Source organism: Microcaecilia unicolor, chromosome 9 (assembly GCF_901765095.1).
Source record: "Microcaecilia unicolor chromosome 9, aMicUni1.1, whole genome shotgun sequence".
Lineage (NCBI taxonomy): Eukaryota > Metazoa > Chordata > Amphibia > Gymnophiona > Siphonopidae > Microcaecilia > Microcaecilia unicolor.
Window position 1 is genome coordinate 105,850,941 of NC_044039.1, and position 14,480 is coordinate 105,865,420.

General features: G+C 46.4%; 1 protein-coding gene across 1 annotated transcript in view; it reads right to left on the reverse strand.

Annotated features, from left to right (window-relative positions):
- The window catches only part of HEATR5A (HEAT repeat containing 5A), a 275,460-nt gene that overhangs the window by 51,367 nt on the left and 209,613 nt on the right, over positions 1–14,480 (reverse strand). The window contains exons 26-27 of the mRNA XM_030215480.1: positions 7,618–7,686; positions 5,749–5,928 (exon numbers count right to left, since the gene is read on the reverse strand). Of these exons, the coding sequence (XP_030071340.1) occupies positions 5,749–5,928; positions 7,618–7,686 (249 nt within the window). The remainder of the gene's footprint in view (positions 1–5,748; positions 5,929–7,617; positions 7,687–14,480) is intronic.

Below are 14,480 nucleotides of genomic sequence, written 5' to 3' on the forward strand. Positions count from 1 at the left end.
ACATGATAGTGGTTGATAAAATATAGCTGAGACCTCAATCAGGCATTGTCACCATAAACCATAAGGCCAAACTTGGCACCTGACCAGAAGCTCATGGCTCTGGTTGCCAACTGGGCCATTTACTTCACACAGCCACCTACTTACACTGTTTATGAGAGGGGAACAGACAGTCTATTGTTTATAGCACAAGACTGGGAGTCTGTAGAGAACACCACAAAGTAAATATTTAAACTTTTTCCCACACAGTTTTGAGCACCAAGTTACAGATATTTACTTTTTGGTGCAGAGCAGTTTCAGAACTTAAATAAATGATGTGTGCCTTCAAGTTGTTGTGAATGAGAGGCAAAGAGATTGGGAAGTATTGGAACAATGACATATTTCTCAGTGACCGTGAATGTACAGCTCTTCTGTGGACTAGTTATTGTTACATAAATCAAGCGGTAAAATGAGTTAGGACTACTTTGACGATGCACAAATAATGAATTCTGGGTGACCTCAACTGTGGTTGAGGAGTGGAGGAGTGGCCTAGTGGTTAGAGTGGTGGATTTTGGTCCTGGGGAACTGGGTTAGATTCCCACTGCAGGCATAGGCAGCTCCTTGTGATTCTGGGCAAGTCACTTAACCCTCCATTGCCCCAGGTACAAATAAGTACCTGTATATAATATGTAAGCCACATTGTGCCTGCCATGAGTGGGAAAGCGCAGGGTACAAATGTAATAAAAATATTTTTTTACCTCATGCTATCTGAATGTATGGTTCAACATTTCTTTTTAAATTAACAAGAAGCTACCTCTGCCTTGCACCGGGCTAACGTGGACTTATTGATCCAACATACATCAGACACCTTGAAGGGATGGCAGCATTTGCCACTGGGCCTACATGGACGAATTCAATTATTCAAAATGATAGAATTTCCCCGCTGGTTGTATGCTATTCAAATGATACCCATAATATTGTTAAATAAAGATATTTGCAGCCTACACCGTCATTTATCTAAATTTTTTTGGGCAGGGACAAAGGCAAAGGGTCCCTTCCGACGGTTGATAGGAACTTGGAGGGAGGGGGGCCTGGGAGTCCCAGATATTAAGAATTATAATAGGGCATGCTTACTCAGACATTTGGGAGATTGGCTATTTGGAACAACCAACTTTACCCTGTTGTCGCTGGAACAACAATATTTCAACCCATGGCATTTATGATACTTGCTACATGCACCTATAGCCTCCATCCCCAGTAACCTAAGAAATAGTGTGCTACTATGCCCATTGCGGATGGTATAGAAGGAGTATATGGGATACTGGAAGGTATCAGCAGACGTGTCAGAAATGCTACCAATCCCTGTTGTCGCTGGAACAACAATATTTCAAACCCATGGCATTTACGATACTTGCTACATGCACCTATAGCCTCCATCCCCAGTAACCTAAGAAATAGTGTGCTACTATGCCCATTGTGGATGGTATAGAAGGAGTATATGGGATACTGGAAGGTATCAGCAGACGTGTCAGAAATGCTACCAATTACAGGGAACGCAAAATTCAAACCAGGAATGACAAATAGAGCGTTCCAGACTTGGGAAACACAAGTCATTAAATTCTTGATTTGCTTACTTTATTTTTTTGTCTATTAGATTGTAAGCTCTTTGAGCAGGGACTGTCTTTCTTCTATGTTTGTGCAGCGCTGCGTATGCCTTGCAGCGCTATAGAAATGCTAAATAGTAGTAGTAGTAGTAATTCTTGACCTATATCATGGGACAGGCGGGAGGCTTAAAATCAGTAGCCCAGTTATTTGGTGAAGAACAACCGCCCCTGGGATATATATTTGCATACAAACAATTAACTCACTATGTAAGGTCTCTGGACCAGACTGCTCTAGGACAAGAGCACACTAGGAAAGTACAAGAATTTTATGCTAAAGCCGGGGAAGACCGGGCCACAGTTTCAGTGTTACATAAGGCCTTCATGCAGATCTGTCCAGGGAAAGAGTAAGAGGAAGTTGAGAGGAAATGGAGGGTAGACTTAGGGGGCTCGGGGGTAGGCCTTGACCTCAAAATACTGGTGGGAAGAATACCAAGTCTCACAACAAATGCAGAGATCAAGGAATGTAAATTCCAGATCTTGAATCGAGCCTATATGACAAATAAGCAGTTGTTTAAAATAGGGAAGGTGGATTCCCAAATGTGTGGGCGCTGTCACGTCATGGAGGGGGATTTTTTTCATGCTTTTTGGGGGTGCCTGACAGTGAAAAGATTTTGGAAAAAAGTGTTGACATTTATAGGAGACTTGCTGGGGGTGCCCATACCTTTCTCCCCATCCGGAGTCTTATTGAACCAATTGGGAGTTTTTGCACTTTTGGGGATGGGAGGGTGACAGTTGATTATGAAGGCCAGCATTGTGGGGAAAAAGACAATCTTGAGGGTATGGGTAAGCCAGGAATCCCCCATCCTATTGGAGTTGGTGTAATAAATTTCATACATTAATGCTTTTTGAAAGTCACCAAGCTCGGAGATCTCCTAAAAAAAGGAAGGCCTTTTTGTTGGTTTGGGGGATGTACCTTCAGTCGTTACCCCATAGGGCCCATAGTGGAGTCTTAAATACACTCTAGATCCCGATGCGGAGCACACAAAATCTTTTTTGTTGTTGTTGTGGTTGCTGTTGTTGTGTTGTTTGTTTGTCTTCAGTTGTTGGTGTTTATAGCAGAAGGGAGGTAGGGTATTAGAAGTAGAGCAATGGAGTAAGACGAGGGAAGGTCCATAGAGTTCAGGCCTTCTCAAACCTGGTGGCAGCAGTGACATCGAAGCTCCATAGCTTGTTTATTTATGGGCAACATTGGTTATAGCTTCGCCTTACCTGTGTATGAGGTATAGTCACGGAGGGAGGGTGGGAGGGATGGGGGGCAACATAAGAATGTATCTAGAGACCAACTTTTTAACATACTGTTGAATGTTCTTTATTATTTGTTCAAATACACAAACTTTAATCTAACTACCAAGCAGAAAAATCAAACAGCAGGGGATTCAGCAAGTTAATTATAGTTGACAGTTATTACAGGAAATGAGTGTAAAATGTTGAACATAATGTATAGGGGTGGGGGTGGGATAAACTGGTTAAAGCTTGATGACGGACTGTATCATTTTACCATTACTGAATACTTTTCACAGTTGCAACGTTGTGTATCCATACTGTGGATGAGTTCCTTTGTAATGTCATCAATAAAATAAATACAAATTAAATTAACAAGAAGCAAAAACCGAACAAACAGAAGCAACAAAATCTTTTCATCTATATATGATATGATTCCCCTTCCTTCCTTCCCCCCCAACACCCCCCCACTACTTTCTACTATACGAAACTGTATCCTATTCATGGACATGTATTGGCCTTGAAGTTGTGTCTATGGGGAGTCTAGATAGAACTAACCAGCATATTTTCGAAAGAGATCGTCGGCCATCTTCTGACATAAATCGGGAGATGGCCGGCGATTTCGGTATAATCGAAAGCCGATTTTGGCCGGCGCCAACTACTTTCCGTCGCGGAGCCAGCAAAACTTCAAGGCAGGGTACAGAAGGCGGGGCGGGGCTACGAGATAGCTGGCTTCGCCTGATAATGAAAAAAAGATGGGCGGCTCGAACGAGCATTTCGCCGGCTGCACTTGGTCCATTTATTTTTAGGGCCAAGTGGCAAAAAAGTGCCCCAATTGACCAGATGACCACCGGAGGGAATCAGGGATGACCTCCCCTTACTCCCCAAGTGGTCACCAACCCCCTCCCAGCCAAAAAAAAAATAAATTGTTGCCAGTCTCTATGCCAGCCTGAAATGTCATACCCAGCTCCCTGACAGCAGTATGCAGGTCCCTGGAGCACTTTTAGTGGGTGCAGTGCACTATAGGCAGGTGGACCCAGGCCCATCCCCCCCCCACTTGTTACACTTGTGGTGGTATATGTTGAGCCCTCCAAAACCCACTGTACCAGTGGTGTGCTGGAGCCGGCTCACAAGAGCCGGTTATTAACTTTTCAACCGACTTGCGAGCCGGTTGTTAAAACGCGGAGCCGGCTCTCCTCCTTCTCTCTTCTCTACGGATCCGGTCCCTCACGTCACCGACCTGACTCTTCGAATTCTTCGGGGCAGGCAATCTTGCCTGCCTGCTGCCAGCACTGACTCTCCCCCGCTGGCGCTGCCGGTTCGCGCTTTAAAAATGGCCGCCGAGACTTCCAGAGGCGGCCTCGTGAGACTTCTGCTGAAGTCTTGGAGGCCGCCCCTGTAAGTCTCAGCAGCCATTTTGAAGTGTGAACTGGCAGCGCTAGTGGGGGACAGTCAGCGCTGGCAGCAGGCAGGCAAGACTGCCTGCCCCGAAGAATTTGAAGAGTCAGGTTGGTGACGTGAGGGACCGGATCCGGAGGGAGGGAGGAGAATTCGCCGAACAACTCGGGAGGGGGTGGCAGGGGAAGAGAAGGGATTCGCTGGGCATTTGTGGATGGAGGGGAGAGAAGGGTCGCTGGGTATGGGTGCATGCAGGGCAGGGGAGAGGAGGGTCACTGTTGGACATGGGTGGATGGAGGGCAGGGGAAAGGAGGGTCACTGGGTATGGGTGCATGCAGGGCAGGGGAGAGAAGGGTCGCTGGGTATGGGTGCATACAGGGCAGGGGAGAGAAGGGTCGCTGGGTATGGGTGGATGGAGGGCAGGGGAAAGGAGGGTCACTGGGTACGGGTGCATGCAGGGCAGGGGAGAGACGGGTCACTGGACATGGGTGGATGGAGGGCAGGGGAGAGGAGGGGCGAGAGAAGAAATGCTGGACATGGATGGAGGGGAGGGAAGAGTGAGGAAGGAGATGAGATGAGGGAAAAGGAAGAGAGGAGAAAAACTGCACATGGATGAAGAAAATAGGCAGAAGCTGAGGACCAGAAATGAAGAAGAAAGGAGGAAAGGAAAGAAATAAATGGAAAGGAAGCCCTGGAAACGGAGTTAACAGGATAGATAGCAGCAGAATCGGATACTGGGCCAGCATGATCAGAAAAACAGTCACCAGACAACAAAGGTAGAAAAAAAAATAATTTTATTTTTATTATAGTGTTTGTAATATGTTCACATGAAACATGAAATAGATTGGAACCTGGGATCATTTAATTTTTTTTTCCTGGAGTAATGCATTGCCAACCCCCCCCCCCCCCCCCAGCTCTCTCCCTGACTATAGCCAGCTCTGCAATTTGGGAGGGCGCAGAGGGGGACGGGGGGAGCAGAGGGGGACGGGGGAGAGAGCCTGTTGTTAAACATTTACCAGCACACCACTGCACTGTACCTACATGTAGGTGCCCCCCTTCACCACTTAGGGCTATGGTAGTAGTGTAGAGTTGTGGGGGGGATTTGGGGGGCTCGGCACACAAGGAAAGGGAGGTATGCACCTGGGATCAATTTTTGGAGTCCACTGCAGTGCCCCCTAGGGTGCCCGGTTGGTGTCCTGGCATGTCAGGGGGGCCAGTGCACTATAAATGCTGGCTCCTCCCACGACCAAAAGGCTTGCATTTTGCCGGGTTTGAGATGACCGGGCCTAGTTTCTATTATGGCCAAAAACTGAACCCGGCGATCTCAACATTCGACCTAAATGTTGAGATTTAGCTGACGCCAACCGTATTATCGAAGGAAAAGATGGCTGGCCATCTTTTTCGAAAATACGGTTGGCTTCGCCCATTTACGGAGCCAGCCACGGAGATGGCCGGCGCTGTTCGATTATGCCCCTCTATATGTACTAACCTCGGCCCATGCTTTTAACACTGCCAGAATCTCCATAGTTGAGGCACTCTCATTATACAGTTGATTATGAGCTTCTTTTCCAGCCTGTATTTTGCTTAGGGATGCTACCAGCAACTGGTGAACTCTTCGCAGATCATTAAGGTCACTCACCACACCACTTGCAATCCAGGCACTGCAAACCTAAGGAGATGTAAAACAAGAGATTTCAAAGGTAATGCTATAACCTAAATGCTCACATTTACATGCACATTACATAAGTGTAAATGTTTATAACACTGGCAGATATGCACATAAATGCAAAAATTCTGCCTACACATTATTCTGCAAATACCCGCTGAACTTATATAATGGGCCAAATTCTATAAATTGTGCCTTAAATATTGGCGTTGAAAAACCATGCGGTTAGTGTGATTCTATAAACTACACCTAAAGTTAGATGCAGTTTATAGAATATGCTCACATGCCGTTCTTGTGACTAAAATTTAGGCGCACCCATTTAAGTCACCTAAAACCAGGCCTAAATACCTGTTAGGTGCAGATCGGGTATATTCCATAATAGTTCGCATAGATTTTTTAAATGCCCACAACCCGCCCATTCCACATCCATGGCCATGTCCCCTTTTTGAATGCGCGCACTAGAATTTACGTGCACTGAGCTGTAGAATACGCCTAGAAAGTCCCCATGAATCAGGGCCCCTGTAGCTTGTCCCAGACACAGCTGTTACAGGTTAAACAGTCACTTCTCAGAGTCTCTTAACATAGATACCAAGGAATTTCTCCTACCTTACCTTACTGGAACCTCTTCTTCACACAAACTCAGGGTTACAACGCCCACTGAAGGCCACTTCACTTTCCCAGACCTTACTCAGGTACTACAGCCAACAGGACATGCTGGAAGGATCCTTGGGCTCAGGACATTCCCTTCCAGAGACCTCTTGTCTCGGGATCTCACCCAGGGAAGCCTCTTGCTTCAGGATCTCCCTGAACTGTTCTGGTTCAGGGAATTTAACCATCTCTTTGCCTGAGCTCCGCCTTCCGACTCAGCCTCTGACATGACAGGTTTAGTGCCACCTGCTATATACTGGCTAAACTGCAACCTCAGTGAGAAAGTGTTCCTAGGGACACCTGCTGCTATACTTCTCACTCTCTCACAAGGTAGTTGCAGTGAACTTCAAAGGACGAACACACTGAGACTGAGGTGGAAGAAGAGGTTGAAACCTATGATACGGCCAGCCGAGCAAGGTGTATGGGAGAAAAGGTAAATTCCATGACAGATGGCAGCAAATGAAGCAGAGTCATCAGGGAGAAGCCAAGACTCAGAATAAGAAGATGAGGAAAAAGAGATAAAGAGGTTCTGAATGAAGGCAAACTTGATGGAAGAGGAGAGAATATTTCACACGGCATCAGAGAAAGGGAGAGACTAGGTTTGAAGGGGAGGAACAGAAATAAGATTGGGGTTGTGCTTTGACCTGCAGAGTAGGGTGAGTTGAGCCAGGATTGGGATGGATATCTCCAGCAGAGAGGAGGAGAAAAAGCAAGATAATACATTGTAACGAAAACAAGAATGAAATGGTTGAAATAAAGTGTTGAAGCTCGACAGCTAAGAAGGTAGAAGACAAGTTGGACAGGAAGAAAGCAGAAAACGGGCAGTTGGATCTTGAGATATGTAGTGATTTGAGATGGGAAATAAGACTGGAAAGTGTTAGTGTCTGGAAGAGAAAGTGTAGTGGAGACACAGGAAATAGAAACAGGAATAAATTATGTTGATAACAAAAACAATTGCTGTTGGTCTTCTGCCTTACACATGCACCTGTGGACAGTAATAACTGTGAAACTTTACATGTCTATTGTGAACTATGGTTTCCTTGCCTGGCATGCTTTTGCAGTAACATCAGGAGGTGTATCTGGACTGAAGGCTGGTCTGAGAGCTGCTCCCACCTGTAAAAAAAAAAAAAAAGATTTGGTTTTACTACACAAAAGTAAATACAAAAGACGACCTTTCAAACTGATCTTATTTTCACCTCCACATATTAACCCAACAAATAAAGAAAAGATAGTGTAAGATTCACAAGTCACTGATGATTTTAGAGGAACAAGAATTCTTCTTACAAAAAGGGATTAGTTCACTGACTGAAGGCATAAAGAATTCCCCAAAATGCAAGTCCGTCCTCTGTGGCCTGATTATGGCCTTGTAGAGTGACAGAGTGATTTTTATTTTTTTCTGCTTTAATTTCTGTTTAACTCACCCAGGCTTGGCTGCTCCTGGGTTTAGTTCTCTGCTTATCCTAATTAAAGATCCAAGTTTTTCTCCTGCACTGGTCTGTTCAAAGTACAACACATTTGTCTATTCCTGTGACCGCAGGCTGCCCAAACTAAATCTTATTTTCCACTTCTTTGCCCATCTGCCGAGTGCACCTATAACCTGCAGTACAAATAGTAAGTCCAGTCCTTCTGCATTTCTTACTTATTGCTTCCGTCACTTCACTGTGTGTAAGGCAATAGTTGTTAGTTCCTCCGGAAACCAATTTGCCTTTTCTTGGCTCTGTTACTTTAATTTTGGGGTGCAAAAGAATCTGTTGTTGAAGCTGCATCCAACTGTCTGTCTGTCTGAATGGCAGTGTGGTGCTTGGTGTTCAGCCATATAGCATTAATCAAGTGGCCACATATGCCAAGTGACATGGGAGAGGTAAGTGGGAGGAGTGACATAGCTACGGGGGAGCCTTGGCCCCCTCACCTTTGGCTCAGGCTCTCTCCACTGTAATGTCTGGTGGGGATACTAAGCCCCGCCAGCCAAAGAGTTCTCCTCCATGAGTCCCACCTGTCTGAACAGCACTTGTTAGCAGGTGCACTTTGGCCTCTAATGCCGGCTCTCTCGTGCATGCTAAGTTCAGCAACTGAACTGAGCATGTGTGGGAGTGCTGAAGTACGCTGCCGACTTGAGCACTGCCCTGGCAACACAGGCGGGATTTGTGGAGGTGCTGTTACTGGGAGATTTCAATCTGCCGGATGTAGATTGGAAGGTTCCCTCTGCGGAATCGGAAAGAAGTAGAGGGATCGTGGATGCTTTCCAAAGTGTTTTGCTCAGACAAATGGTGATGGAACCCACGAGGGAGGGAGCGACACTGGATCTAGTGCTCACAAATGGGGATAGCGTGTCAAATATCCGAGTGGGTGCCCACCTGGGCAACAGTGACCATCAAACGGTTTGGTTTGATATGACAGCTAAAGTGGAGAGCGGCCACTCAAAACTCAAAGTCCTGGATTTCAAGCGTGCTGACTTTAGTAAAATGGGGGAATACCTGAGGAAGGAGATGATGGGCTGGGAGGAAATACGAGAAGTGGAAGGACAGTGGTCCAGGCTGAAAGAAGCTATAAACAGGGCCACAAACCTTTATGTAAGGAAAGTAAATAAAAGCAAGAGAAAAAGGAAACCGATATGGTTCTCCAAGCAAGTGGTCGAGAAAATAAAGGCTAAAGAGTTGGCGTTCCAGAAATACAGAAAAACTCAAGAAAAGGAACACATGGAGGATTGCCGGATGAAAATGAAAGAAGCCAAGAGAGAGATACGACTGGCAAAAGCGCAAGCGGAAGAACAAATCGCTAGAAATGTAAGGAGGGGTGACAAAACTTTCTTCAGGTATATTAGAGAAAGGAGAATGACTAAAAATGGAATTGTGAGACTAAAAGATACTGCGAACCGCTATGTGGAAAATGATGAAGAAAAAGCAAATTTGCTAAATAGATACTTTTGTTCTGTTTTCACAGAAGAAAATCCTGGAGAAGGACCGCGATGGACTGGAAATAATACAATTGAGAATGAAGTGGATACAGCACCGTTCACGGAAGAAAGTGTGTATCAACAACTTGAAAAGCTAAAGGTGGACAAAGCCATGGGACCGGATGGGATCCACCCCAGGATATTAAGGGAGCTCAGTGAGGTTTTGGCGGGTCCTCTTAAAGATTTGTTTAATATATCCTTGCAGACGGGAAAGGTTCAGAGGGATTGGAGAACGACGGAGGTGGTCCCTCTTCACAAAAGTGGTGATAGGGAAGAAGCTGGAAACTACAGGCCGGTAAGCCTCACTTCAGTTATTGGAAAAGTAATGGAAGCGATGCTGAAGGAAAGGATAGTGAATTTTCTGGAAGCCAATAAGTTGCAAGATCCGAGACAGCATGGCTTTACCAAAGGGAAATCGTTCCAAACGAATCTCATTGAGTTCTTTGATTGGGTGACAGGAGAATTGAATCAGGGACAAGCTATGGACGTAATCTACTTAGATTTCAGCAAAGCTTTTGACACGGTTCCCCACAGGAGGCTCTTAAATAAACTGGAGGGGCTGAAGATAGGACCTGAAGTGGTGAACTGGATTAGGAACTGGTTGACGGACAGACGCCAGAGGGTGGTGGTGAATGGAATTCGCTCGGAGGAAGGAAAGGTGAGTAGTGGAGTGCCTCAGGGATCGGTGCTGGGGCAGATTCTGTTCAATATATTTGTGAGTGACATTGCCGAAGGGTTAGAAGGTAAAGTTTGCCTATTTGCGGATGATACTAAGATCTGTAACAGAGTGGACACCATGGAGGGAGTGGAAAACATGAAAAAGGATCTGAGGAAGCTAGAAGAATGGTCTAAGGTTTGGCAATTAAAATTCAATGCGAAGAAATGCAAAGTGATGCACTTAGGGAACAGAAATCCACAGGAGACGTATGTGTTAGGCGGGGAGAGTCTGATAGGTACGGGCGGAGAGAGGGATCTTGGGGTAATAGTATCTGAGGATTTGAAGGCGACGAAACAGTGTGACAAGGCAGTGGCCGTAGCTAGAAGGTTGTTAGGCTGTATAGAGAGAGGTGTGACCAGCAGAAGAAAGGGGGTGTTGATGCCCCTGTATAAGTCGTTGGTGAGGCCCCACCTGGAGTATTGTGTTCAGTTTTGGAGGCCGTATCTTGTTAAGGATGTAAAAAGAATTGAAGCGGTGCAAAGAAAAGCTACGAGAATGGTATGGGATTTGCGTTACAAGACGTATGAGGAGAGACTTGCTGAACTAAACATGTATACTCTGGAGGAAAGGAGAAACAGGGGTGATATGATACAGATGTTCAAATATTTGAAAGGTATTAATCCGCAAACGAACCTTTTCCGGAGATGGGAAGGTGGTAGAACGAGAGGACATGAAATGAGATTGAAGGGGGGCAGACTCAAGAAAAATGTCAGGAAGTATTTTTTCACGGAGAGAGTAGTGGATGCTTGGAATGCCCTCCCGCGGGAGGTGGTGGAAATGAAAACGGTAATGGAATTCAAACATGCGTGGGATAAGCATAAAGGAATCCTGTGCCGAAGGAATGGATCCTCAGGCGCTCAGTCAGGATCGGGAGGCGGGGCTGGTGGTTGGGAGGCAGGGATAGTGCTGGGCAGACTTGTACGGTCTGTGCCAGAGCCGGTGGTGGGCAGCGGGACTGGTGTTTGGGAGGCGGGGATAGTGCTGGACAGACTTGTACGGTCTGTACCAGAGCCGGTGGTTGGGAGGCAGGGCTGATGGTTGGGAGGTGAGGATAGTGCTGGGCAGACTTATACGGTCTGTGCCAGACCCGGTGGTTGGGAGGAGGGGCAGGTGGTTGGGAGGCGGGGATAGTGCTGGGCAGACTTATACGGTCTGTGCCCTGAAGAGCACAGGTACAAATCAAAGTAGGGTATACACAAAAAGCAGCAAATATGAGTTATCTTGTTGGGCAGACTGGATGGACCGGGCAGGTCTTTTTCTGCCGTCATCTACTATGTTACTATGACACTTCTTTGGCTAGCAGAGCTTAGCAACCCTGCCAGCAAAGGCATTCCTCAATGTTATGCTGACATGGAGGGGGGGGGGGGGGGGGGGGGGGGGGAGGAGAGACTAGCTTGCCCCCTCAATCCATAGGGAGGGGAGGGGAGGGAAGGGAGAGACTAGCTGACTCCCTCAATCCATCTTCCCCCCCCCCAAAAAAAAAATGCACTTCTGGATACGCCACTGGATGATAGTCCATAGGTCCACTGGTGTTCCTCAGCTCTCTTGGCCCATTTCATCTTACTTATATTGCTGGAGGCTGTCCTTGCCTGCACGGTAATCGTGTCATATAGACCCCATCTTGCCACTGCTTCTGGCAGCTGCCCTGGGCTTGGAGGCAGCAATGTCACTGACCCCATTTTGTTTCTGCTGCTGCAGCCAAACACAGGGGCTGCTGAGGATCTGGCAACAAGTCTAATTTGATCTAATATAGGTATTAGTCCGTTTTACCATAGAAAAGGCTCAAGGCGGATTTACAAATAAAGACAAATGGTACAGAATGCCATGAATTACAAAAAATAAAATAAAATAAAAAGATTACTTAAGTAGCACACAGGATAAATCCATAAAAACAACAGTCAAATTAACAAATTCACTTTAAATTGATAAGTCATACAAACATTGAGAAAAAGAGAAAAGTCTTAAGCGTCTTTCTGAAAGTAGTGTAAGAAGTAATACTTCTAATGTCTGTAGACAAGTTATTCTATAATTTTGGACCTTTGCCAATTCTATTCCTAGAAGACGTCTTATAACAAGCCGACACTGAAGGCACTTTTAGTCTTATCTCCTGATCCAAACGTAAGAGCCTTGAAGCAGAATAAATCGATATCTCATTAGAACGAGTCTGAAGCTAAACTTTATAGAATTTTAAAAACAAATAGCAGTAACTTAAAATGTATCCTCGCTCTAACTGGCAACCAGTGTAATTTAATCAAAAGCAGCGTTGCACAGTCAGATAATCATGGAGAGGGAAAAAAGACAGAGTGGAAGATAAGAAAGAAGTAGTAAGGGAGAGCACACCTTGAAGGGAGAGATCAGACTGTGTGCAGTCAATGAATGCACTTCAACTCTGTCAGTTCTGGAGCAACTTGCAGGAAGAGAAGGAATCTGTGCTACCTTCTCTGCAACTGGTGTCTCCATGTCTGCTGTCTCTGTGGCATCTTTAGGAAGCAGCAGGAGAGTGTGGATTTTAGATGGCCTGGCTAAGCAAGAGAAATATGCCTCTGGGCACTGCTATCAGCATATGCTTTACAACTTGTTGGTTTTATTCTTAAAACTCATTTTTGTCACATTTAATTTTTATAGTTGTTCTCTGTTTAGGCATAACTGTATGGAATTTGTTATGGTTGTTTCCTTTGGTCTGAAGAACCTCCTTTCATGTATGCACTTATCAGTTGTCTGGATTTTATACACGTCAATGCTTGCATGGGGTCTGATGAGCATCCACAAAGAAGCCCTCAGATTAACAGAAATTAAAAATGATGAGATGGGTAAAGCTATGCTGCTTTCAAAACTGTAATCTCTAGCTACATCACCTCATGAATTAAAATCCAGAATAATAAGGATAGATGAAGGAGGAAGGCCCAAGATGAAGTGGGGGGACTTGACATACAACAAGGAAATTATTTTAGGTTTTATACGCCTTATCTACGGCCATCTTCCATTTCTATGCAGTTTTATGGATTTTGTTCAACTGGCAGCCAAACTAGCTGGCAATCATTTCTTCTGGTACAACTGCAGAGACAAATTCTAGATCAAATGTTATCAGGCACCCAGATGTTCAGTGGACACTAGTGAGACGCCTCTCCTGTTTGAAACATCATTTTGTTTATTCAGATCTTTATGGTGTTTTCCCTGAAAAATGTAGCTGCAGAAAAAACAGACAGATCTCTGTGGTAATTGTTTTGTTAGGCAATAATGAAAATGAAACTACTGAAAAACCTGAGGGTTTAAGATTACCTGTGGGATCTGCACATGACACACAGACTAATTATTAACCCAGTGGCATAGGAAGGGCGGGGCGGTGGGAGCAGTCCGCCCCGGGTGTCAGCGGGTGGGGGGGGGGGGGGGTACATAAGTACATAAGTAATGCCATACTGGGAAAAGACCAAGGGTCCATCGAGCCCAGCATCTTGTCCACGACAGCGGCCAATCCAGGCCAAGGGCACCTGGCAAGCTTCCCGGGTGCTCCGGACAGCCCTCGTCTCCTGCCTTCACCCTTCGTTTTTTTAAAAATCCATTGCAGTGACGCAGGCAGCACTTCGCGTCTGCCCTGCGTGTGCTGTGAAGAGAGAAAATCACCTCGCTGGCGTTGGGCCTTCCCTCATTGTGTCCCGCCCTCTTCTGAGGTAACTTCCTATTTCCTCAAGGGTGGGACACAACGAGGGAAGGCCCGACGCCAGCGAGGTGATTTTCTCTGTTCACAGCACACGCAGGGCAGACGCGAAGCGCTGCCTGCGTTGCTGCAATGGATTAAAAAAAAAAACCGAAGGGTGATGGCAGGAGATGAGGGCTCTGTCGGCTCTCCACGAGGGGGGACGGGACCGGGTCGGGGGGGGGGGGGGGGGGTCAGATGGGAGAGGGGGAGCTCAGAGGGGATAAGGGGTGGGGGAGTTCAGAGGGGAGAAGGGGATTGGGGAGGGTGGGGGAGCCCAGATGGGTGCTCGGAGGGGAGAAGGGGATTGGGAAGGGGTGGGGGAGCTCAGAGGGGTGCTCAGAGGGAAGAAGGGGATTGGGAGGGGTGGGGGTGCTCAGAGGGGAATGCTCAGATGGGAGAAGGGGTCTGAAGCTAGAACTGGGGTCTGACAAGGGGCAGGAGGGAAAATGGGTCCATGCCTGGGGCAGGTGGGAGAATGGGTCTGGGGCTGAAAAGGGGGGATGCAAGGCATGTGATGGATGAAGGGGGCTGGAACTGGG